At 42.9% G+C, this 24,571-nt stretch overlaps 1 protein-coding gene across 3 annotated transcripts in view; it reads left to right on the top strand.

The window, feature by feature from the left end:
• The window catches only part of Tmem64 (transmembrane protein 64), a 43,968-nt gene that overhangs the window by 2,304 nt on the left and 17,093 nt on the right, over positions 1 to 24,571 (top strand). The window contains exons 2-4 of one of the 3 annotated variants that reach the window (XM_085676981.2): positions 13,088 to 13,243; positions 15,274 to 15,445; positions 15,760 to 17,391. In XM_085676981.2, coding sequence (XP_085533107.1) covers positions 13,088 to 13,243; positions 15,274 to 15,445; positions 15,760 to 15,884 — 453 coding nt within the window. In that variant the 3' untranslated portion in view covers positions 15,885 to 17,391. Of the gene's footprint in view, positions 1 to 13,087; positions 13,244 to 15,273; positions 17,392 to 24,571 lie in introns of those variants that run through there. The other 2 variants (XM_048420746.3, XM_085676982.2) reach the window with 2 other exon arrangements.

Here is a 24,571-nt window from a genome sequence, read left to right as displayed (position 1 = left end):
GAATACCAGGATTACATAAGATACATATATGCAGCAGAGCCTGGCTTGTCTGCTGTGTGCTCTTTCTGCTGTTACTTCCTATGGTCACCTGAAAGTAAGCGGTGGAGCCAGACTTTGAACTCTGACCTAGAAAGAGCCTCAACCAATGACCCTCCCTGTTTCTCATGAAATATTTTTCAATTTTTCAATAAATTCATACACATTGAGAAAGATATTTATTGATTTACAGTGTTACTTTTTTCTGTTACAGTGTTAAATTTGTAAGACATACTTTACTACTGGAAATAGTTTAAGATTATTCAGTATGAGTTTTGGCATTACTGGATCAGGAGAAAAAGAAGACTTTGCTATTGAAGAGGGCATTGTTACCACAGAAAGAAAGGAAGGAAGCTGCTCTTACCCTGAAACTTGTAGAGTCACCTGCCAGAGGCAGGGCTTCGGCTCAAACACGCCACCGGCTGTGGTAGTGTGTGTTGCCATAAAATTCTCACAATCACACAGGACGGCATAGGAAGCCACTCGACAAGGTCTGGTCATTGGCATCATCTACGCTGGTTTATGACAAGGAGGCCTTTTGTTGTGTTTACTCAGGAGTACGAAGGGTAGGGTAATGTTGCCTTTAACATATTTTCCCCTTTGCCTTCTAGAACTTCATTCTCGGCTTCATGCCCATCCTACCTACCCAGATATACTTCTTTTGTCTTCTACTCTTCTCCTTATTGAACCTTTGAAAGCACCCCATTCCTCCCCCAAGTTGAAGCTGTTTTCTCATTTACCCGATGACCATGGATAAAATACTTAGTTCAGAGAGGAAGTTAGGTACAAAGGCCATGCAAAGCACAGGTTTTGAAAATATCTTTGCTTGGTTCCTGCTGTGTGAAGTCCTTGCTTCCTCAAACACGCTGTGGAGTCATGTGTGTCTATTAGGTACCGAGCTGAAGGCATTATTTACCTGACCTAACTGTTGTTGGTCAAGGTAGTTACATTTTAGAGGAAGAAGCCAGTCATAAAAGTTGAGTGTGGGAGTATGCGGAAGACGGAAAAGGGCTCTCTTTGCTTCTAGTTCTTAACCAAATTCTTTAATTATCCTAGTGTGCTAGAAAGAGATTAGCAAGCTGACGCACAACATTTGAAAGTTTCAAACTAGAAATAGCACTTTATAGATTTGGTTCTTAAGGTATAAGAAATATAATTCTCCAAGTCTGTATTTACATTTTTCTGTTCCATCATTTCTTCTTGGAAACCGTGAAGAGTCTCCCTCCTCACAGCCTCTTTGGTGGAATCTTGTATAGGCAGGTCTTGCTGCCCATCGCTGTGGATCTCTGACCTTAGAGTTTGCGTGTTGCTAAGTACGGTTCCTGCCCAGACACACACCTGAGATAACTGTACCCTCTTCTTACTGGATAGTTGATGGTAGGCTAAGCTAGGCCACAGTGACAACCTCCATTTCTCTGTAGGCTAAAAGCAAAGGTTCACATATTCTGCTTTATGCAGGTATAGGTCGAACTTTGTTTTGGGGAGGGACCCACAGCCCTCAGAGTTCTGACTCTGAGGTTTGATCTGGCAGAGCTATTGCCTTGCTCTTGGTGCTGTGAACACAAAACTGTGTTGTGTACTTTCAAGCATCCCTAGTAGTGATTTCACTTTTTTCCGGCCTCAGCAAGTCGCCTGCTCTGTTGCGTGAGTCCTCATACCCAGCTCTGACTGTACTTTTAAAGGGACTGGATGGCTGCTTCCCACGTTTAATGATTCTAAGCTAGAATTCACACTGAGATTTCCAGGTACTCAGCCCTTCGACTCTTAACATTTCACAGTGTGAACTGTGAGCATGAATTCTGACCAGCCTTGGGATAACTGTATCAGGACTTTGAAAAATGACTAGATCCAAATACAAGTTACATTGCCTTGCACATGGTTGCTGAGAATAGTGAATTAATTCTGAACGGTGAAGTCTCTTGCAGTGGCTCTCCCTTTTTGCTGGCCTAAATAAGTTGTGTGGTCATGACTCACCTCACAGGAGTGGTGGACATGGTGGCAGGAGAGAGGTGGAGCACCTAGTGGCTCTCAGTGCCTCGGGTACTGGGCACACCTTCCCCACCCCAGGCATTGTTGTCCCTGTCCTATTGCCTCCTGACACTTCAGCCACCCCATTGCCTCTGCTCTGTCCAGGAACCTCTACCTCAGACCAGATGTCCCTGCCTTTGCTTCAGGCTTACACTCTCCTGTCTTTACCTAAAAAATCACTGCAGCCCAAATGTGATCTGGTCAGCACCATCTCTGCATTCCTCAGGAAGTTCTCCGCTCCCCCCACCCTGGGATGACTTCTACTTCTCTTATCACCTACAGTTAGTGGCTGTACGCCTTTTGATGTCTTCATTTAGTTAATCCCCGGCACCCTTAGAAGCAGACACTATTTAAATTTAGCAAATGAAATCCCTCCTCTCCTAAAAACTGCAGGTCTCACTTTTCTCAGTCTAGTTAAAAGGGACTCAGATCAATAAAGAGGGATTGTTCCTAGTAGGTATAGGAACAAAATTCTTACAGAGTGAAATCAGAAGGGCTCTGAGAAATCTTCAGACTGCCTCCCCTTCACCTAATAAACATAGAGCTGTCCTTGTAATGTCTACTCTGTGAGACCCCTCCCCTTGGAGACTTGCAGTTTAAAGTTACTTCCAGTAAAATGGTGTTCTTGATCCCAGAAGACTCCATGATTGTGGGTTGTATGAATAATTAAATTCATAATAATATTTCCACACCAAGTGGCTCTGTAAAACTGTGCACGGGGAGTTCCTAAACATCTTTTCTGCTTTGGTCAAAGAAAAAAATCATACAATGTCAAAAACTATAGATTCTGTCTTTCAAACAAGTGTACATGGGAAATTTATTTTCACTGACCTTAAATATAAGAAACATCGACGGTAGCGTACACAGCTGTCTTCCTCACGCACTGTGCCACTTCCACGCACAGAGCAGAGTTACACGCGTGGTGTCCTTTAGCTTTCCATCACAGCAGTGGTCTGAGACACTGGTCTTAGGAGGTGGTGGTTCCTGGAGGACAAGTGTCACAGTCTTGAACCAGACTTGGCCCCAGCGTCTGCTTAATCATCTGGGGAAGTTGTAGTTACTCTTTCACGATATACTTTGTATTGTAAGTCATGTTTAATAACATCTACTACAAAGCTGTGATATGTTTGCTCATTATTTACTATTTCTTTCTGCTCTCTACAGCCCCCAAACAGGACATGAAGCTTATTTGTAAACGTTTAACTCTGTCTCCACTGTCTGTATGGAACACTGGGCACCAGTCTCTCAAGTACACGTTACTTATTCAATACTCACACCTACCTTCATTTTAGAGTTGAGACAGTTGAAGCACAGAGTGATAAAATAACTTGCCCTTAGCTAGTGCCTCTTACAGTTTCGTGCGAGAAGGACTGGCTTTCTCAGAGTTGCTGTCCTTAGGAGCCCTGGGTGTCAAGCATATTGGACCTCCTGATGTCAGATGCTGTACAGGGTTCTGCAGAACTGAGTAAGTTGTCAGAAAACTGTACCACAGGGTATGTGATGCATACGATTTCGTGCACATGAGCATTCTGTGAGACTCAGATTCGGGCATCTGTACATCATGTCTGTTCTTTGCATCCCTCCCTCCTTTCCTCCTTCCTCTCTCTCTCTCTCTCTCTCTCTCTCTCTCTCTCTCTCTCTCTCTCTTTCTCTCTCTCTCTCTCTTGTTGAGAAAAGACTAAAAGTTCAGTTGTTGAGGTCGACCCTATGCCTGCACAGCTTAAACATTTACTACTTCATGCTCTGTGGAAGGACTTTAGCCATTGCTGCTTTATATTCAGTGCAACAAAAGACCCAGCAAGCCTCAGCTACTGCTGCTGCAGTGAAGAGAGGCCTGTGAGTTTTTAAATACATCTCAACTTTTCAAGCCAGAACTGTTTAAGCAGAAGTAGTATGTCTTGTGTGTAAAGTGAAAACAAAGTAAAAGTAAGTAAATGTAAAAATACAAAGTGTTAGCTGTCACCCAGCCTGTCTCCGTGGGGCACCTTTAAGGATTAGATGCCACCCAGCTTTTCATTACTACAGTTGTTTACGTGGAGTCTTCGAAGATTAGAAGCAGCCACAGAGAGACTTTGCTTCTTTATTTGATTTATTCTGAGTGAGAGCCCAGAGAGCCTGTCCGGACTGAACACTGGCAGCCAAAGCTGTCATTATAACGTAAAGCAGACATAATGATCCTTGAGTTCATTCCCCCAGAGTTTGATTTATCAAGAAGAGTTTCTTTTAGTAATTTTATTCACTTCACAGTTGAACTTTCATTTATTACAATTAATTTATTAAAAATATTTTGGCAAGTTTGTCTAAAGCCATAAATGTGGTGATGTCGTAGCCTGGGGACTCTGGGAATTTGTAGTTCTGTGTCAGCTCCTGCGCGGCCATGATGAAGTCTTTGAGTGCATCTGGACTCCAGTTCTCTGCTGGTAAATGGTTAAGAGTAGGCACGGTCTCCGAGTTTGCTTTTTTAAAAGCAGGGATTTTAAGCAGTGGTGTAGCATTACCTTTTTAAAACTTTTTCTAAAGAATTTTATTGGGAGCATGTTTTATAAAAAATGTCATAGACTGGAGTAAAGATTATGATACTGGTTCTGAGGTAATGTACCACATTATTGTTTATTTCCTGTGAAAATACGCTGATTTGCTGCATGTGGGTTGCAGGTCAGACTAGGACCATGGGCCACTATTGGAGAGTTGGTATCTGCTCTGAAGGGCTCGGGAGGGCGAGGAGATTGACACTCTGATAGTATCTTAGCCACATCCTCAGCCCTTCCTGTCCCACTGTAGACAGCTGGCTGTCGATTTCCTGGAAGCTCTTCTCTCTTTGATGCTCAGCAGTTATCTAACCTACCCTCTGGTGTCTGCCGTACACAGCCTTGAGTTCCAGGCATCTCCATCTGTAGCTCAGAGCTGTGTGTGGGGTTAATAACCTTCCCGGACTGAAGACAGAGGAAAGTAAAAGTAGAGATATGAAAGAGATTTTAACGTGGGTTTTCCCTTTACAAAGTGTATTTGTTACAGAGGGCTTAAAACCTACAAGTCAAGCAAACAGTGCTTAGCTTTTTTGTGCTTACTTTGCCTTGTAGTTACTGCTCCATGTTTTTCTAAGGCGAGTTAGTGTTGTGAATGGTTTTTGTGATCTTCTTTTCCTCAGTGTGCTCGATGTGACTTTCTGACCACACAGCTGTGTTTATCTTCACCCTTTAAATTCCAGTTTAAAGCTGGATCTTACGCATAAAACGGTGTTGGACCAGTTTTTGTTGAATGCATAGGAAAAGTCATCAAACTATGTAAAGAATTTTCAACTTGTGTCCTAGAGGTTATATTTAATAAGGTTGCATCCCTCCCCCTCCCTCAGGAAGAGCCTGTGCTATGTGTTAATCAGGGTCTCAAATGGCCCATTGTTCTCCAGATTGCTTGGGAGCCATTAGGAGCACTTCCCACTTTAGGTATGATGAAATCTGCCTGTGAAATTAGATTTTGATCAGAAAACCAAGCCATTTCTGTCAGTAGGACCCCGTCTGTCCTGAGACCTCTCTGTCAAATACGATGGGGTCCCCAGAGTCCTACCTTTTACTAGTAACAAGATTTTTCTCTGGAATATCAAGGTTGCCACTTAACCAGAGTATCTCACTTTTGACGTAGAAGTTACTGGAAATATTTTGGTTCCATTCAGTATCCATCCAGCAGGCAATTAGTAGGCACCAACTGTGTGCTCACTGCTGCTCTCGATGCTGCCCATAAATGACTGAATAAATCAAAGCCTAACGTCCCGAGGCGTGAACACTCCAGTGGAAGACTAATCACATGTGAATTCTAGTCACATGTGTAAATTCTGTTGGTGGTGAGTTTCTAGGCAAAATGCTTTCTGTTGTTAGGGCCTGAGTTTCTCAATAGTTTATTACAAGTAAACTTTTCTTTTTTAAAACATCCTCAGACTGTTTGTAAATATCAACCTTTATTGTTTCGATATTTGTAAATAAACCAGTTTTGAGATTGATACCACTAGCCCCCAGTAGTATATGTTTGCAGCTAATCTTTATTAGATATTTACATACTAGTCTAGGAGAATAAAGAAAACAAGATAGACGGCTTTCTTCACTCAGATTTAGTCTGGGCCAGGGACACACACATTATGATACCTCAAGTTGCTTCACACCTCAAGGGGCATCACACCTGCTGGGAGCACTTCTTAGGGCTGTTGTTTGGGTGTCAGAATTCCTTCAAGGAATCTTTGACTGTGCAGCGAATGACAGTTGCCCTAGTCTAGGGAGTGGGAAGAGGCCTGAGTTCTTTCCAGGAGCATAGGCTGTCCTAGGAGCTGAGAGCATTTAGGTACAGCTGGAGCCATGAGACCTGCAGCAGCGTGTCCAAGGCTAGACTGCCGAGATGAGGCGGAGATGACACTGGGGAATCCGTCCCATCAGACCACAGGCCAGAACCGACTGGGGGTCAGCTCTGCCTGTAAGGAAGGACCTTTCTGTGGGATTCAGTCCTCACTGGAGAGGAAGACACTGAGTGAGGGAACTGACGTTCAGAAGATGCATTTAACAAGTCGTAGTAAATAGAGTGAGGGATGGGGATGTTGCTGTGTGACTGATTGCTGGGGGTTTGAACCTGGGCAGCCGAGACTGGGAACGCAGTAAAGGAGTGAAGAAGAGGGGTGACACCTGGGGTGTGTTTGCTTTCAGTGGGTTTTGTTTTGTTTTGTTGTTTTGAGACAGGATCTCCAATATCAGACATCTGTATTGAATTCCTCAGTAGTGGAACATGGCCTTGACTTCCTGAGAGCCTCAGGCCTCCACCACACACACACACACACACACACACACACACACACACACACACACACGTGCAGGCCTGCATTCCGTGGACGCCTCTGTGTGGATGATTCCATAGCTTCGTGCATACCGTGCGGGCATCCTACTGACGGCTGACGGAGCTACACCCCAGTCCCTAGGCAGTTGGAATACTTTACATTTTCCTAAGAGTAAAAGCTACCTACTTCCTTTGAACTCTTTCTCCCTCTTCTCTGACCTTTCTGAAAAATGGACAGTGAGAATTGGGGGTTGTCTGCAGGAAGAACACATGCTATATCAGGAAGCTCACGAAAAGTAGGAGCTATGGGCCCTTGGACTACTTTGGTCTTTGCAGAGATTTATGATTTCCTGTGTAGTCTTAACAGCAAGCAGCAGTGCCGACGCACAGACCACGCACTGTGCGGAGCACATGCTCGGTGGTGCAGTTTGCCCAGCAGTGTTGACGTACAGAGTGATGGATAGAACTTGAGGCTTCTGAGCTCATTGCTGGATGCTCTTCAGTATTGTCGAGCTATTCTATGCAAAAACGAGAGTTTGTAAAACCCTGTGTGAGAATGGTAAACTTAAAAAATGAGCTTATTTCTAGAGCAGAATTCTCAGGGCTTATACTCTATGCCCTGCCTGAGAAGAATGCAGGGTCCACGTTGCTCTGCAGGTGAGTCACAGAGACTCTGGCAGTGAGAAGACAAACGGCACTTGCTGCTCTTACAAAGGCTCCTGAGAAGAATGCAGGGTCCACGTTGCTCTGCAGGTGAGTCACAGAGACTCTGGCAGTGAGAAGACAAACGGCACTTGCTGCTCTTACAAAGGCCCTGGTTCCCAGTGCCCACACTGGGACTCCAGCTTAAACCTGATACGCTTTTCTGGCCTCTTCAGGTACCTGAGTACTTGTACGTCACAGCCATACTCATACACATAAATAAAAATGAATATTTTTGCAGTACATATTTTTATGTCATATCCATATATGTGTCTATCAGGTAGCACTCAGACTCTGAAAACTCTCAATAGGTAATTTCTGTCTCTGACCATAGCAACTCTCCAGCTCATGCTGAGGTTCTAGGTTGACATTCCCATGGGCTCTTTGGACTTGGAGGACCCCTTGGCAGCCGAGACCCCAGGGTACTCTAGAGGGCAACCCCAGTGGCAGTGCGCTCAGTGGGTTCCTGTTCCGAAAATGAGGCAAGGGGATAGGCACTTCTGTGTGGAGAGAACGTTGCGGGAGGTCTCTGTAGGAGGCTGTGTGTGTCGAGGACTGGAGAAAGTGCAGGATCTGACTAGGATTTGGGCCTGTTGGAAATTCTACATTAAATAACTGGGAGTCTTATCTTCAGTAATGTAATTAATAGCTTAGGAGCAGATAGTTTGTGTTCCCTCTAACAAAGCTGTTCAGACTGATGTCTGGTTTGCCATTTGCTTCTCTGAGGTAACTCTTAGAAACAGTACGTGGAAGTGGGGGCACTTTCCCACGATGAGGGTTCATCCTGAACACTTTGATAAACTTGAACTTGCTCATGGGCAGTAGTCGTGTTAAAGAGTTGAGGGTCCGAATCTGTTCCAATTGCTGAAATCCATTTACATTCTCGTTTGGATGTTTTTTGATGTCCTTTGAATAGCAATTATGGCTTCTGTTCAGAGACATTCCATTCCATTGAAGACTGGTCTGAAGGTTTATATTAGAAAATTTTGGAATGTAGCATCAGTATTTTTAAGATTTACCTTTTAAATTGTGTGTGTGTGTGTAAACTGGTATTTACACCTGAGTCCCCATACCTCTAGAGGACCAGAGAGGACCCAATGTGGGTGATGGAAACCAAACTAGGGTCCTCTGCACCAGCAGTAATACTCTAAACCACTGATCTGTCTCTCCACACCCCTTGTTGGAGGGAGAGGGGTCGCTTGTTAGTTTCCCAGCTACCCAGACTCTCAAAATAACCACACAGAAACTGTATTAATTATATCACTGCTTGGCCCATTAGTTCTAGCTTCTTATTGGTTAACTCTTACATCTTAATTTAACCCATTTCTATTAATCTGTGTATTACCATGTGGCTGTGGCTTACCAGGAAAAGTTCTGGTGTAGATGGCGGGAGCTGCCTGGCTTCTCTCTGGTTCCGCCTTCCTTTCTCCCAGCATTCAGTTTAGTTTTCCCTACCTAGCTCTGTTCCCCTATAGCTCTGCTATAGGCCCAAAGCAGTTCCTTTTCACAGCATACAGAAGGGAATCCCACATCCCCCCTCTCCAATTGTTAGTTTCTTTATGTATATATGTATATGCTAAACGTGTATATGGGTATGTCATGGGGGGCAGAAGAGGGCATTGGGTTCCCAGAAACTGGAGCTACTGGAGTCACAGGCTTCCTCTCCACCCCCTCATATTTATTTTAAATATAATTTTGATAAATTTTATGTAAACCATTGCATAGGATTTTTATCACTCATTTTTGCTGTATTTTTTCATTGTAAACATTTAACACATTTATCCTAAAGAAGAACGCTCTTCTGTGAATAAACTCCCTGGTTCTTTTCGCGTGTGTGGCTTGGTCCTCTGTATCAAGTCTGCTAACAGGTTTCATCTTAGTGACTCTTAGCATCTTTAGTGCTCACGATTCTCTGGCAGGTGTCTAAACAATCCAGAATGTACTGCCAACTTCATTAATGTGTCTGTACTTTGCCTCCCGCACTGTCTGTGTTCAGGCTTTTCCCAGAACACCTGCCTTCCTCATGGTACCAAGTTTGCTGCTCAACCCACACAGATTTTCATGTCCATGCCCACTGCTGCGTTTTTCACAGAGCTGTCCCATGGCCTAGACTCCCATATGATTCTGATTCCTCTGTGCACTTCAGTGTCCTGCACTCAGTCCGTCTCAAGGCCCCTGTCCTTTCTGCATCTGTGGTTGTCGTGTGTTATGTGTGTTTCCTTTGAGGATAATTGCTGTGTCTTATTCTGTATCTTTCAGCAGGTATCAGGGCGTCCTGTGTGGACGTTACAGGCTCAGTGATACATGAAATGAATTAGCGACTTGTCGCAGTAATGTTCTCTCCATCCCAGTGCTGCTTCTCCTGTGTGTTTATGACTAAAGGTTGATTCAGGTGTAAAGAAACTATAAGTCACACAATTATTGAATTTATTTATGATAGTCATAAAGCAACTGTCTGTAGGTAACTAAACTACTAGAGCTTAAAATAGTTTTAAAAAGTTTAATAGTGTGATAGCTTTCTTTTGTAACAAGAATATTTAAATAGGGGTATGGTGAAGTTACTCTCACAACATAGGCGATTAGAATTAGACTAATAAATGCATGACACATGGATTAATTAGTCAAATTTCAATAAAACATGTTAAAGATTTGAGCACTTATGCAAACATTTCTGGATAAGGATAGGGAATATGCAAATCTTCCATCAACACCCAGATTTATTATAAAATTTAATTTAGTTCTTTGAATAACAAGGACGATCAGTAAGAATAAACAGTGAGAATGGATGTGGTGAATAGTGTGAGTAGTGTTGATGGGAACAGGACATTTGTAGAGAAGCCTTGATAGTCCAGTGTGTAGTGCTAGAAAAATCAGCCACTGGGAAGGGGAAGGAATGCACCCACACGTTACCGTTAGTGTGAATATATTCCAGTGTTACATAATGGTGAATATCAAGAAGGAAAACTAATAAGAAAGCAATTAAGAATAGAAGCAAAAAGGCTCCATAAAAAGTAACAGAAATAGTGTTTTCCCACAGCAGTGTTTGGTTTTATGTTTATGTTTCTCTAAGATGAACATGAACCAGGTACTATGGTGCCAACTCCTTGGAAATGCCTGAGACGGGAGAAAAGCTGGAACCCAGCATTTGAGTCTGCCTGGACACATAGTGAGACCTCGGCTCAGAAGCTAGGTCTGGGGACAGTACCGTAAGAACATGTGATACGTAGGAGAGATAGAAGCATGTTCTCTCCATGTAAGGGACACTATGAATTTAGGGTCTGGGGACAGCACCGTAAGAACATGTGATACATAGGAGAGATGGAAGCATGTCCTCTCTATGTAAAGGATACTATGAAGGAAAAAAATTCTGAGAACAAGGGGCAAGTACAAACAAACAAAACCATCGAAGAACATTAAAAATGTATAAGAAACCCAGAGCGCAGATGGTGTCAAGGTAAGATATAATTTCTCCTTATTGCCAAGGTTGTCATTTATTACAGTTAATGAGCATGAAGGACTCAGATTATGACACACATTATTACTTGCAGTGAGTATGCAAACCCCTGTGATTTGATATGCATCGGTAGGTACTTTCCTCATGATCTACCCTGAGGTAGCTGAGATGCGTATTTCTTTCTGTTTAACAGGTCACTTCAGAACTTAGTAGTGTTGGGGGAGGGGGATGAGGACTCTCTACAGATTTGCTCTCCCATAGTTCTACAGTTAGTGTGAGCCAGGCCTCTAACCATCTTGAGACTGAGAGCCCACTTCGGGCTGGGCTTTTGCTAGTTCCTTTTACCAGGTCTCTCCAGAGCTGCTTCTGCAAAACAGCAGCTGGCCTGCTGGGGTGCGACAGGTGGAGACCTTCTCCTCATTTTATCTTGGAAGTGGTTTCTTATTTTGTCTGCTAGAGTCTGTTTGCTAAGAAGTGAACAGGATACAGCCCATATTTGAAGAAAGAATTGCCCAGGCCATAAACACTGGAAATTAGATTCTTTTTATATTTTTCTTTTTTCCCGAGACAGGGTTTCTCTGTGAAACAGTCCTTGACTGTTCTGGAACTCATGCTGTAGACCAGGCTGGTCTTGAGCTCATAGATCTGCCTGCCTCCACCTCCCAAATCCTGGGATTAAATGTGTGCGCCACCACTGGCCAGCTGGGAATTAGATTCCACTTGTTAATATACAGATGCATTCACTATGGCTTTGTGTAATAGGCTTTCTTTTAAGTCACCAACCAGCTCCTAAAACCATGACACGGAGACTTTGTATTAGTTAAGAAGGCTTAGCCTTATCTTAGCTCTTATTTTAATCTTTCTCTTTATCTACATTTTGCCACGGGGCTTTTTAGTCGGAGACTGCTTGTTCATTTCTCAGCCTCCCAGACCCGAATAATAACACAGAAACTATATTAATTACAATACCGCTTGGTCAATAGCTTAGGTATATTTCTAGCTAACTCTTACATCTTAAATTAACCCATTTCTATTAATCTATGAAGCACCACGAGGCTGTGGTGCCTCTAGGTAAGGTTCTGACTGGTGGCTAGTGGCTTTGTCCTTCAGCATCTACATGGTGTCTCCCTGACTCCACCTACTTTGGATCCCTGTTCATATTTCCCACCTAGCTTTATTCTACTAAGCCATTGGCTAAAAAGCTTCTTTAATAACCAATGGTAATGAAACATATTCATAGCATACAGAGGAGAATCCCACATCAGGGATTTTTCCTTCTTCCTTCTTTCCTTTCATCTTACTTTCCTGCTTCTTGTGCCTAGTTGACTGTCAGCTGCCTGGCCTCTGGTTCCAGGTGTGTCCTTTCTCTTCTCTCTTCTCTCCTTTTGCCTAGATTTCTCTTCCTACTTAATTCTCTGCCCTCCAGCACCACCTGTTTCTCCTGCCTAGCTACTGGCTGTTCAGCTTTTTATTAGACCAATTAGGTGCCTTAGGCAGGCAAGGTGAAGCAAATGCAACAGATCCTTCCATAACTAAACAAATGTAACACAGTCTTACATAGTAAAAATAATATTCTGCAACATAAACAAATGTGACGCATCTTTGCCTAGTTAAACAAATATTCCACAACAGCTTTGTGGATTTATTTTTTAATAGCAAGAAAGCAGAAATTATCACAGACACCAAGGAATACACACTGCTGCTGTTTCTGCATTGAGAATGATGGAGACAGTAGCGACTCCAGGCGTTCTCAGCCCCGCATTAGACTGTTCCAGCCTTCCTTGGCTCCAGAGTATGTAACTTTATTGCTACTTAAGAATGTTGATGCTTACTTACTAAGACAAGATGGACTCAGAGAAGTTTAGTGATCTGTATGTGGATTCTATTTATAGGTAAGGAAAATGGGTTACTAAATGTTCTGTTTTAATAGTAGTAGAATAGAACAGCAAATTTTTGTTTATCATAAGTTTGGGTGCTTCATCCATGCCCAGCTCTCTGCCCTGATAGAGACTTGGAGAGGCCATGCTGTGACTTTGTACTTCGATCTGCTTCTAGATTGCTGATCTTTCCTTACCCAACTATCTGATGGCGTCTTCACTTGGACTGCTTCCGACTCAGCTTCTAAACTCGTACCTGGGCACCACCCTGCGGACGATGGAAGACGTCATTGCAGAACAAAGTGTTAGTGGATATTTTGTCTTTTGTTTACAGGTGAGTGTAAGGCCAGGGGTTTCCCGGCTCTACCCTCTGTATTGATGATTTAAACCTGGTATTTCCTCACCACCCCTGAAGGATTTTTTCACTGTAGATAGTTTGATATTTGGATAATAGTTTTAATTTGTGGGCACCTAGAAGTACATAGATTTGGTCAGATGTATTGAATATCCATTTCAAAATGAGAAAAGAAGAATCATAAAAATAAGCTTTTTTTTTTTTTACAGAGACTGTTTTTAAAATCACTGCAAGTCAAGTGCTGTATCATGACTTTGTATGAAAGCTTTGCCTTCAAAAATTTTTGTAATATTTGACATTTAAGGAGTTGGTTTTTAGAAATGTTGTTTTGCTTGCTTTATTTACATGGATAAGCATGCTAATCACTTAGTGTTAAATCTTGTGTGTATCATGCCTACAGCATATTATGTGTAGTTTACTCTGTTCATTTCAAAGTACGGTGAAAATTCTGGCATAGAATGCGTTTCCAAGTTTTCTTAAGATAAATTAAGTATTATCTTGTTTTCTTTTCTAGAACTTAGAAGTCTGTCTAAAATATTTTAAAAATACTGTGTTAGAGTGAAATTCCTCACTGGTTTGCACATTTTCATTGTTGAATTTTATATTTTTATGCTGTCTTTGTAGATTACTCAACTTCAATCATTAGTGCTTCCAAAGACTATAGAGCCATCTCTTTTCCATAATTTGTTAACCCCTTTGTTTGAGCGGGCTTATTTAAACATAAAGTACATTGCAGAAAGGAAAAGACGCACAATTCTTAGCTCAGACAGTTATAGCGGCTACAGCGATGCTGTGGGTTGGCGTTGGTCTCGGCTGCAGCTCAGGTTGTTTCAGCAAGGATTTCATGCCACTGGGTTGTAAAGTGGCGGCGGGGGCGGGGGAGTCATGGTGGTGCCATTGGCAAGGGAAAGGTGAAGCTTAGGGTACAATTAATAGAGCAAGTACGCTTGACAGATTCTCTCTGTGCTAGAAATGAGCCACAAATAATTTGCTTCCTGGGTTTTACAGCCAACAGCCCAAGGAGAGCAAGCTCATTGGAAAACTGAGACATTCCCTATGTCTGTCCTTGTCCAGACGTCCAGCATCTCTCTCCTCTTGCTCATGCTATGTTTCTAGTCTCTCTATCCAGAACTCCACTCCCACAGAAGTCCAGGTTTGATCTGCTTTGTATGTGTTATGTATGGTCAGAGGTACCACAAGCAGATGACTAACATGGCATTCATGGTACAGACTTCTCCAGTGCTCAGCTCCGCACATCTGCGCTGCTCCTTGTCAGCTTCCTCCTCTCACTTGTCCTCTCCCGACCTCCCTCTCTGTCCTCAGTAGACTGCCTCTCTCCTTCCTGAGCGGTCAGGAGCCTCCGTGTATCTAGATCTGTTCTCCTTGATCTTCTCCCATACTCTAGCCTGCTTTTCAGTCAGTGACGGAAGAGGCGCTTGTGTTTCTGCAGAAGTCTTGTTCCTCTTCCTCCTTTTATTCTTCAGAGAGCTTTTATACCATGCTTGTTTCTTTCCTTTTTTCTTTTACATTCATTGAGATGAAGAAAGTGAATGCTTGCTGGAGAAAGCCAGTGTAAAGTATGTGTCTCCTGCCCTGCACACTGAGCTTAGCCATTTCCTATAGCTCCTGTGTCTAGTACTTACCACAAATTCATTGTGCCTTAAACAGATTTAGCATCTTACACAGCCTGTAACACAGATTCGGCTACCATGGTCTCCATTTCTTTACATGGCATTACAGTCTACTAAAAGGTCTCAAAACTTTTAGTTTTGCAAAAATATATTATATTTCTTTAGGAGAAATAAAACAACTACAGTATTAGAAACCTGCTTTTCTAATGCCCAGATTAGATTTTATTGAACAGTGACTGCTCATTTAATGGCAAATAGCTATTTAAAACGTGTGACTTCCTACCATCTATGTGAAGCTCTTTTTATGCCACATATTTATTGAATCCATAGCCTTTACTTTTGCGCTGTTGGTAACGGCTGTTCTGTTTCTCCTCGCAGATTGTTATAAGCATAGGCCTCATGTTTTATGTGGTCCATCGAGCTCAAGTGGAATTGAACGCAGCTATCGTAGCTTGTGAGATGGAACTGAAAACCTCTCTGGTTAAAAGCAGTCAGCCCGATGCCAGTGGCTCTTCCTTCTACAGCAAGAGGACCCTCACGTTTTCTGGAGGTGGAGTCAATGTTGTATGAGTCTCACAAGCTGTGGTTGGCAGGAGCTAGTGTGCTGTCCAGGCCTAGCGGTCACCTCCCCAGTGGCGGGTGCAAGTGCTGCTTGCTCAGTGTGGCACAAACAAAACTGACTAGTTTTTAAATTGCACAATTTTCTAAAATCAAGAATCATTTTCTGGGTCTGTCAATGTAGAAGCCGCTCTGGCTGCCCCTGTTAGACCTGTAATGCCAATAGTGTGCACTTTAGTGTTGTCGAATTGCTTTATTGCTGGGACTTAGGAACAGAGAAATAACCAGATATTTCTTTCTGTTTAGTATCTTTATTTATAAAGCCCATGGATAGTTGTCTGCATCTGTCTTCAAAGAGGAGTAAAGTCTGCAGTCCTGCACGGATCCTTGCTGGATGCTCTTTGCTTAGGTGGTTTTTCCAGAAGGAGTAAACTGATGTTTTTGTTTTTGTTTTATTTTTGTTGGTGTTCCCTTGTTTGTTTTAAGCAGGACAACTTTACTTCATTTTCTTTGCTTATGAGAAAATAAGTGTATTTCAGTTGAATGTATGTTATGAAGCATTATATCATTGTGGGTCTTTACACCTTTTCATATAAGCTTAAATCCTACATTGTGGGACTGAAGTGCTCTTAAGATTCCTTTTTGTTTCCACTGTGTTATATGCAAAGCAAAAGGGAAATGATTTAGTGGGTGGTGGCTCAGAAGAAGAACCCACGTGCTTATTTCTTTCTGTTGTTTCACCGTTAGACCTCATCAAAGGGCTGTGTGATTAGCACTCTTACTAAACCATTTTCCCTTTTTATATTAATAATTAGGCTTTGAAATAAAAATTATTCCTACAAAATGATGGGCTTACCATCTCTGAAGTTGTTGTTCAGGTGGCCTTGTTTAGTCAAAACGCCTTGTTAGACAGAAACAAGCTTTAAAATCATGTATATAGTTCCATTAAAGTTCTTATATATTTGTCCCCATAGTCTTCAGCTTTAAAACTATAAACATATTATCACAATGCCCATGTTTGTGTTGTCTGCTGCGTTACTGCTGTTTGATTTGGGGCTTTGGTATTCCTTTTCCCTGATAGGACTCAGGAATTCTGAAATGTGAAATTCTCGCAGTTCTTCTCATAGCACGCGTGTTTACTAACGGCACCCATGACTGCAGAAACAACAGTCCACATGGATTCGCACGGCGTGCGTTCACTATTCAGCTTTATTTTGAAAGTAGTTTAATTTTGAACTTAACCGCTAGTTGATTTGGTTACAAATGAGACTGTAGAGATACAGGAACATTTTCTGTTAAGTTTTTCATTTTCCCGACTTTTCCGGCTCTCAGAGCTCTCTCCTCTGCCTTTCCCTTGCAGTAAAACCTTTGCCCTGTTTTCTGCTGACCTACGGAGTAATCCTTTGCAAGCAGATTTTCCAGTCTTATGCTAGAGATGAATTTGATCATGTTGTTGTACAAGATTTTGTCCTATTCAAGTTGTTTTCTCCCCTTACTTATGCCGTGGTGGGAAGCACTGGTCTACAGCACGTGACTGGTAGAAAAATAACTGTATACTTTGAGACCCCGTTGCTTATTTTGGTTTTAAATTTTGTTTTAGTTTGACCATCCCAGTAAAGGAAATATTTAATTTATTCTCTTAGGGAGGACGTAGCACCATTTTTTCTTGTATTTCCCATTAGTTATTTTTTGTTAAAGGAATCTTTATGTAAGATCGCTGCTTCCGTGCCTGTGTTACAATTCATGCATTCTGTTCACTGAGCGTCTGTGACTTGGACAACTTCACCAAATGAGTGTCCTTTGGTGGTGTGTAATGAGTTCCTCCAGATGTTAACACTTTCCTTGGGATTTGTATTAAATATGTAAAGGTAAAAAATACTTTTCTGTATTCTGCCAATCATAACTTTATATAATAAATCATCAACTTTTGTAATACTATGGACTGACCGTTTCTAAAACACTACGCTGACTGTACTTTCCCAGGTCCCAGTAACAGCAGCCCATTTCCCCATCACTGTGACAAGTGCAGCGCGGCTCTGCCGTGGTCGCCCTGCCTCTGACCCTGGTTGTAGGCTGTGTTTTCCTGCTGGGTACATACCCTCAAGCTGTATGTATGTATGAAGTGCGTGTTCACAGGTAATGGAATGCTGCACTTCTTTTACACTGGCTCACTACAGTCTGGAATTGCTTTATATTCGTCTGGAGTCCACCCAGTTTCCAAACTGGTGAGAGTTTTGTTCTCTTTTCGCCGAGATTGCCACTTTGACAAATTTGCATTACCTCTTTCTAAAACCAAGTTTATACTGACTGTGATTTTTATGTCATTTTTATTTGATCATCTGATTTGTGAATTATTGAACTCTGTACTGTTGATGGAAAGTCCCACCACCAAGTCTGTCGTTAGAATGCTCATTTCGAGTTTGTGTTTGGAAGTGGCTGGATTTGCAGAGTCAGCCATACTCACTCCGATGCGCCGTGGCCATCTGCTCACGTCCACGGTGGCATCCCCCTTGTGTGTGACTGCCAACAGTTTGCTCCCGCGAAGCTGTTAAGGTCAGTGTTTGTTTGCCCTCACTGTGAACGAGCTAAATGGCTAAGGTGTGCACGTCCCCAGCCTCATCTGTATTTACCTTCCTGGGGAAGTTACTAGGACTGAAATTTGTTGTCCGCGAGACTATGTTTCCGGTTCTTGAAAGCTGTTAGGCATGTGCCACGTTGGTACAAATAAATCCTTACTGTGTGGCAGATGCCGCTTACAGAGAAGGGTCATTTGAGGAGAAGAGGTTTATTGTGAAGCCGGACAACTGTAACTGGTTGACGGCCTTGGTGCTGAGATTTTGTTCCAGCTGACGGTAACTCCCAGGCTCTGAACAATACTCCATGTAATTCTGTCCAGCTTCTCAGATTAGACTTTTCTGGTTTCTCTTATAATAAGGTAGTTAGCTTAGATATTTTTAAAGGTCATTACTTCAAGCTGAAAAGTTGAAGTGGGGAGAGGAATTATTTTCATAGGATATTTACAACTCAGGAGTTAAACGCACACATTGAACAGACACTGTTGACTTTGCCCCTGAATTATAGCCTGGTACCTGTGACCTGCGAAGTGATTGCTGCGAGCCGTTCCCCAAGGCGGTCGCGGTTTACAGCAGACAGTTCTAACAGTGATGTAGCACAATGTCTTGAAACTTGGTATCCCACATCACTTGTGTGCCTAAGAAAATAAAAGGAAATGTTTTATTTTTCTTCTCTCTTCTCTTCCTTTCCCATGGTTGTACAGATGTGTTTATGGGAGGGAGCAATTCTGGGGTACGTGGATGCACCCTGCTCCTAGCACATCGGCCATGCTGATGATCAGACTCATGACCTTATGCTGGGTGTTAGGGTTGTAGGAAAGACGCTGTGGACAGGTGATTCTGATTTCTCGTGTCAGCCTCTGCTCTTCAGCTCCTGTGTCATAAAATGCCTTCTGTGAATTAACACAGTATGAGTTTCTTGATGCTTTTTCATAAAGACTTCTCTTAATTTAATTTTCTGTTGACTTGTGCCGGGTTTCTCTGTCAGGTCCCTGGACAGCACCTTGTAGCCACCGTAAATCATCTTGGTAGCATCCAAAGTGATGCTTGCCTGTGTTTCCTTCTACCTGACCCAATGCTGTTTTCATCTTTTGCTGTCAAAACGGCCTGCTGAAATAGAAAATTAAAGTTTGATGATGTATGCCTATAAGGCCAACACTTCTAAAAACTGAGGCAGTGAGTTCAAGGACAAACTGGGTCACATTGCGTAATCCTGTCTTAAAAGCAACAAACAAATAAACAAGTATCAAAATCAAAATCAAAATAAAGAAGCCACAGGAGAATAATCACATATTGCAGAAGCTTAAGACTGGGTGTCACATCAGTGTCCACATCAGATAAGCACCTGGCATTGGTGGTGCTTGTCACCCAAGTCTGTGCACCACCAGACTGGATCCTCTGCTGGTTGGTACTAGAATCCGTCCTAAGCTTAGGAAAATGTGTGTTTGCAGGGTATAGACTGAACTGAGTTAAATATGAAGGCATGGCATTGTGTGTATTGTAGTGTTGAGCAAGGTATGTGCATCTGATATATTTGTATTGAGTCACCCTGTCAGGTTCAAACAAACATAGTTATCCACGTTTAGTAATAACCAGATAATACTACCGCTTTAAAAAGACTCAGAATTCCTCAAGATAATATACTGAATAGGAAACATGAATACTCACAAAATATGTAGGAAAATTGAATAGGAAAAGTGTGCTGCATATGAATAAGACCAAAAATAAACACTCTGAAAATATTTTTGATTTCTCTGTATAACGTTGGTGCCTGTCCTGGAACTTACTCTGTAGACCAGGCTGGCCTCAAACTCACAGAGATCTGCCTGCCTCCCGAGTGCTAAGATTAAAGACCTGTGCCTCCACTGCCCAGCGTGAAATTCTTATAGACTGGAACACTTTAAGCATTTAACATGCCTCAAGTTTGTGGCCAACATGAATGCTTGGAGCGTGGTCTGTTGTGAATCTCTTGCAGTCTTCTCCAAAACCTTGGCAAGGGAGGTAGGGTACTAAGTTGTTTTCCACTCACTTCTTCAGTTTGTTACTTTGATTTCAAGTTAATTATCTGGTTCTGCAGCGTCACATTCCTGCTGTGAACATGCAGCCGTGCAGCTTAGTGTGCAGCCAGTGTCTCGGTGGGCTGCAGGAGAGCGTCCATTCGTTAGATAGCCGCGGGCCGGGTCTAGGAACACTGACTCTCAGGCCCACTGTTTCTCTCTCCTACCCTTGGCTGCCGGCTGAAGATGAGGCTTTGTTTCTTAGTAGACATCTCAGCAGAAAAACCAGGGCAGGGCTTTTTCTGGTGCTTGCTTGGATAGTGTCAGTGGGTGGAAGGACAGGAGTCAGAGGTCCTGGGATCATCCTGGCTTTCAAATCTGCGAGCTTCTGCAAGGAAGTTTGATATTGTGCTGCCTCTTGGTAGAACCATCCTCTGTGACACCCAACAAGTAAAGAGCTGATGGACCTGAGTGTCCCTGCTATATAAGGAGGAGAAGATTCCGGAAGAGTAGGTGGAGAGAAGTTCCCCTCAATGACCTCCACATTGGTCCGCTTCCCATCCCCCGCACTGGCGTGTCTGACAGCATGTTAATGGGATCATTGTTCCTGTGGTACCTGGAGGCAGGGTGAGCCCAGCACCCAGAGGACTGATAGAGCCGCTATAGGAGATTTAGCTTCCTTCAGATAGGCTCAACTAGCCCATACCAGTGAGCTAGTGGGAGTTCTAGAAAGTTACTTCGGAAAGAGGCAAGATGACACACCTATAAGAACAACGAACACATCTTGCTCCGAGGTCCCATGGGTTTGTAATCACCCGAACGAGCAACATTCACATCAGCCCGCAGGATGTAGTCGTGAAACTGCAGAAGGGCACTTTCTAGTTAATTCGGGTTCCTTAACTGGTAGTGGAAAGTAGGGGCTGGTGTCCCAGGAGCGAATGGAGAACAGTGAACATAAAGCTGAAAACGAAAGGGAGGAAGAGTCATACATGAAAGTAAGATGGTGTGGCAGAAGTTATCCTGGAGTTAAAATGTGCCCATCATGGGTTTTTCTGCCCGAGGCCTTGTGGTGATGCAAGGCTTTGCTGAAGAGTGGGCCGGCTCCAGGTCCACTGCCTGGTTCATATCCCAGGTCCACTACCAGTTCCTGAGTGCACGTTCTTGAGAAGTTGTGAAGTCTTTCACTACCTGGGAGCTAACAGTCAGCCTCCTGGTCTTTGGGAAAGCAAGAGGCCTCGTGGAGAGAGAACTAAGTGTCAAAATTAATGCACAGAACTGTTAGTGCCAAACCTCCATCCTCCTCCAGAGCTGAGAGAACCTGCCAGTGTGTGGATGTAGAAGACTAAAGATGGCCCAGACATTTCTGAGCCAGAGCAGCAGAGTTGCAGGAAGTTGCAGACACAACGTAAAAAAACAAACCCTGCATGGTTCATACAGCGTAGAAGAAGAACATAAAAACTCATTGGCATGAAATGGCATAATAAAGGAAAGAAATGCTTAGACAAGTCACTGCATTGGGTGATGTTGGGTTTCTATACTGGTTTTGGCAAAACAAGGGAGCCCCTAGCTGAAAAGATGAAAAGGTGAAAGTCCTCAAGAGGAAAGAACATCTTTTGTTGTTTTGTTTTGTGGAGTGATGAGTTTCCAAGTCAGAACTTCTTTCCCAGATAACCGCTGCCTCCACCAGTAGCTTTGAATTGCTAAAGCTAGTGTATCATGTGGACTACCAAATTTGTTACAGCTTTTGGGTTACACACTCTTCACGGGGCTACTGACTTCATCCATTCTTGTTTATGATGCCTTTTGTATCATGTCATTATAGTTCTGTGAGTGACCAAAAGAAAATTTAAATTCTCGGACTTTGCATTTCAGACAGTCTCTTTTTTCTGTAGAAAGAGAAAATTGGATAGATATGTGCTTGACCAGGTCTTTACGGCAGTAAGAGTAATAGGAGCTGAACTCTCTCTATATGACCAGGGCTTACGGAGGTTAGAGTAATAGGAGCTGAACTCTCTCTCTCTATGACCAGGACTTACGGAGGTTAGAGTAATAGGAGGTGAACTCGCTCTGTATGAGGGAGGTGGGGAGGGCAAACAGTAGCCGCGTAGCTGGGGCAGGAGAGAGATGGCTAGGACTGCAGGGGATGGACCAGAATTAGAAGACAGACCAGAGTTAGTAATCACTGCATTGACGTCTGAAGGATAAATGCAGATTGTTAGGGAAAGCGGAGGGATTTGGCAATCCAGAGTGCAGGAAAGTATCATAAAAGTTTAAGTACAGCAAGAACGTGAAGGGCAGGAAGCAAAGTATTAAACCAGTGCTGGAGTAATAGATACGCTGCTCCTGCTGTAAATGCAGAAATGGAGGCATATGTAATACAGGAAGCATAGGTGTTATATTTATGGAGCAGGAAAGCACTGAAGGAGAAAGTGTCTGAATTTTCAATCACACACAGTAGATTAGGGAAATAGAAGAAGCCAGACAATTAATCCAGAGATTAATCACGGGAGACGTAAAGACCAGAAAGCAGACTTGACGGTAAATATAGAATGTGTCAAGTGTAGGATGCAGTATGGGGGTGGAGCTGGGATGACTCACACTTTCTGCAGTGATGGTGGCATAAGTTAAATGAGAACAGTTTAAGGCCAGAAACTCAAAGAGGAGGGGGTGGTAGTTGAAATGCTTCTAGGGGTATGGCATTCAACAAATACAGGCTAAGTAGATGCATAGATCTGAAACTTAAGAAGGCATAGGGCTGTGACGGAGGCTTGGGAATCAACACAGAACGTGTAACTTTAGAGGTAGCTTTGGTACCAAGTGAGGATAATAGTGAGCAAGGATAGAACCAGAAATGAGGAGTCTAGGCCCGGTAGTACAGCCTGGAGAGCCCCCAGCAGTGTGACATGGAAAGTTCCAGAAAGGACTCAGTGGACTACTTCAGAAAGGTGAAGTGCAAAGCACCTCAGTGTGTCCATTGAGCTTAACCATTAAGAAGTTGTTGGTATGTTGGTGATAGTACATTGGAGCAGGAGGCATGAGGTCTGAACTGACCTGGAGATGAGGAAATGGATGCTGAGTAACTATGGCAACTGAAGGAGTAACAAAAACCCTAAGTTAAGGGAGACCTGCTTTTCAGAGAGAGGTGCATTGCTTCACCATGTGATAATGAAACTGATACCCTGGGCACTAGGCAAGTCCTCTACCAGTCAGAGATATTTAGTTTCTCTCTTTGAGACCAGACTTTCCTAAATTGCTCAGACTGGCCTCATACTTGAGATCAGCCCGCTTCAGCCTCCTGAGAAGAGAAGCTAGGATTATAAGCATGTACTCTCAGGCCTGGCTTACTTTCCTCTGACTTCATGAGTCTTTTCAATTAATTGTGACAGTGTAAATTTCCAAAACAGACCGAAGAGGAAGAGAAAGCACAGTTGGGGAGTAGGGAAAAGATGAGTTAGGACTAGGATTCTTTCACATTGAAGACACGTGGGAACCCAAAGCACTTGCTACACCTGGCCGTTCTTGCCTTCAAGTTCTGATATCTGTAAGTAGGACCTAGGTGTGGAAACCTTTGAAGAGCCCCAGCCAACTCTGGTGCTCACTACTGAGGAAACCACCGTTCAGATGGAAGGACTGGAGGGTGTTTAAACGGTGGGGTAAATTGCCACCCATAATTTATGTTAATAGATTAACTCAGTGGATTATGTCCTTAGTTTTTCTCACAAGATACCATATAAAGCATTGGCCTGGAAGCTGTGGCGTAATTTGCCTATTTCTGACTGTTGCCAATTAACTACATAATGCAGACTCTCTCCACAGCACACTGCTCCTTTATCTGATAGAATCATTGTTGATGTGTTTTATTCTTTCCATTCAGCTAATGCTTCCAGATGATCTGCAGTAGTGATTGAAAATATGCCCAACAATTGTTTGAACTCGCAAAACTGACTTAAAATTCTCTTCTTGCAAAGGAGCACGGCTCTAGAATATGTAGCCTACTTGTTTCTGTGGTTAAATGTAATGCCAGCTTCACTTGACCTTAGGATGGCTGTTACGTATTCTTTTTCTTCCATCTCTAAAATGAAGATATCAAAAGGCTCAGAGAAGCAGGCAGATCCAAGACCATCCCTACTAAAATTATCCTAAAGATTTCCTCTACTCAGTGTTTATAGTCCAGTGACATTTATTTTGTTAGTATAAAATAAGGGCAGAAACGGGAAAACAAATACCACATCTTTCCACTATATTGTGGAAACTAAAAAGTTGACCTCAGAGAATAACCCAGATGAATAGTGGGTAGAACTAACCGCTGTTACACCAGAGGGGAGTGGAGAGAGGGGTGGTAGGAAGTTAAGAGCTCTAAAATATCAGGAGGAACTGATTCACCATCTCTATAACAGGACTCGGGTATGCTACTCCGTGGTCTAGAAGACTACATAGTTCCCAGCAGATAAAATTGAGCCATGTTTAAAGGCGTGGAAATGCTCTTAGCCTGACTTGACCACTCCACCCTGTATACGTGTATCGACTCAGTAATAATACACCCCATGA

Source organism: Myodes glareolus, chromosome 16 (genome assembly GCF_982192425.1).
Source record: "Myodes glareolus chromosome 16, mMyoGla1.1, whole genome shotgun sequence".
In the NCBI taxonomy this organism is placed as follows: Eukaryota; Metazoa; Chordata; class Mammalia; order Rodentia; family Cricetidae; genus Myodes; species Myodes glareolus.
Note: the sequence above shows the minus strand (reverse complement) of the source record. Positions and strands in the feature narration are given on the sequence as shown.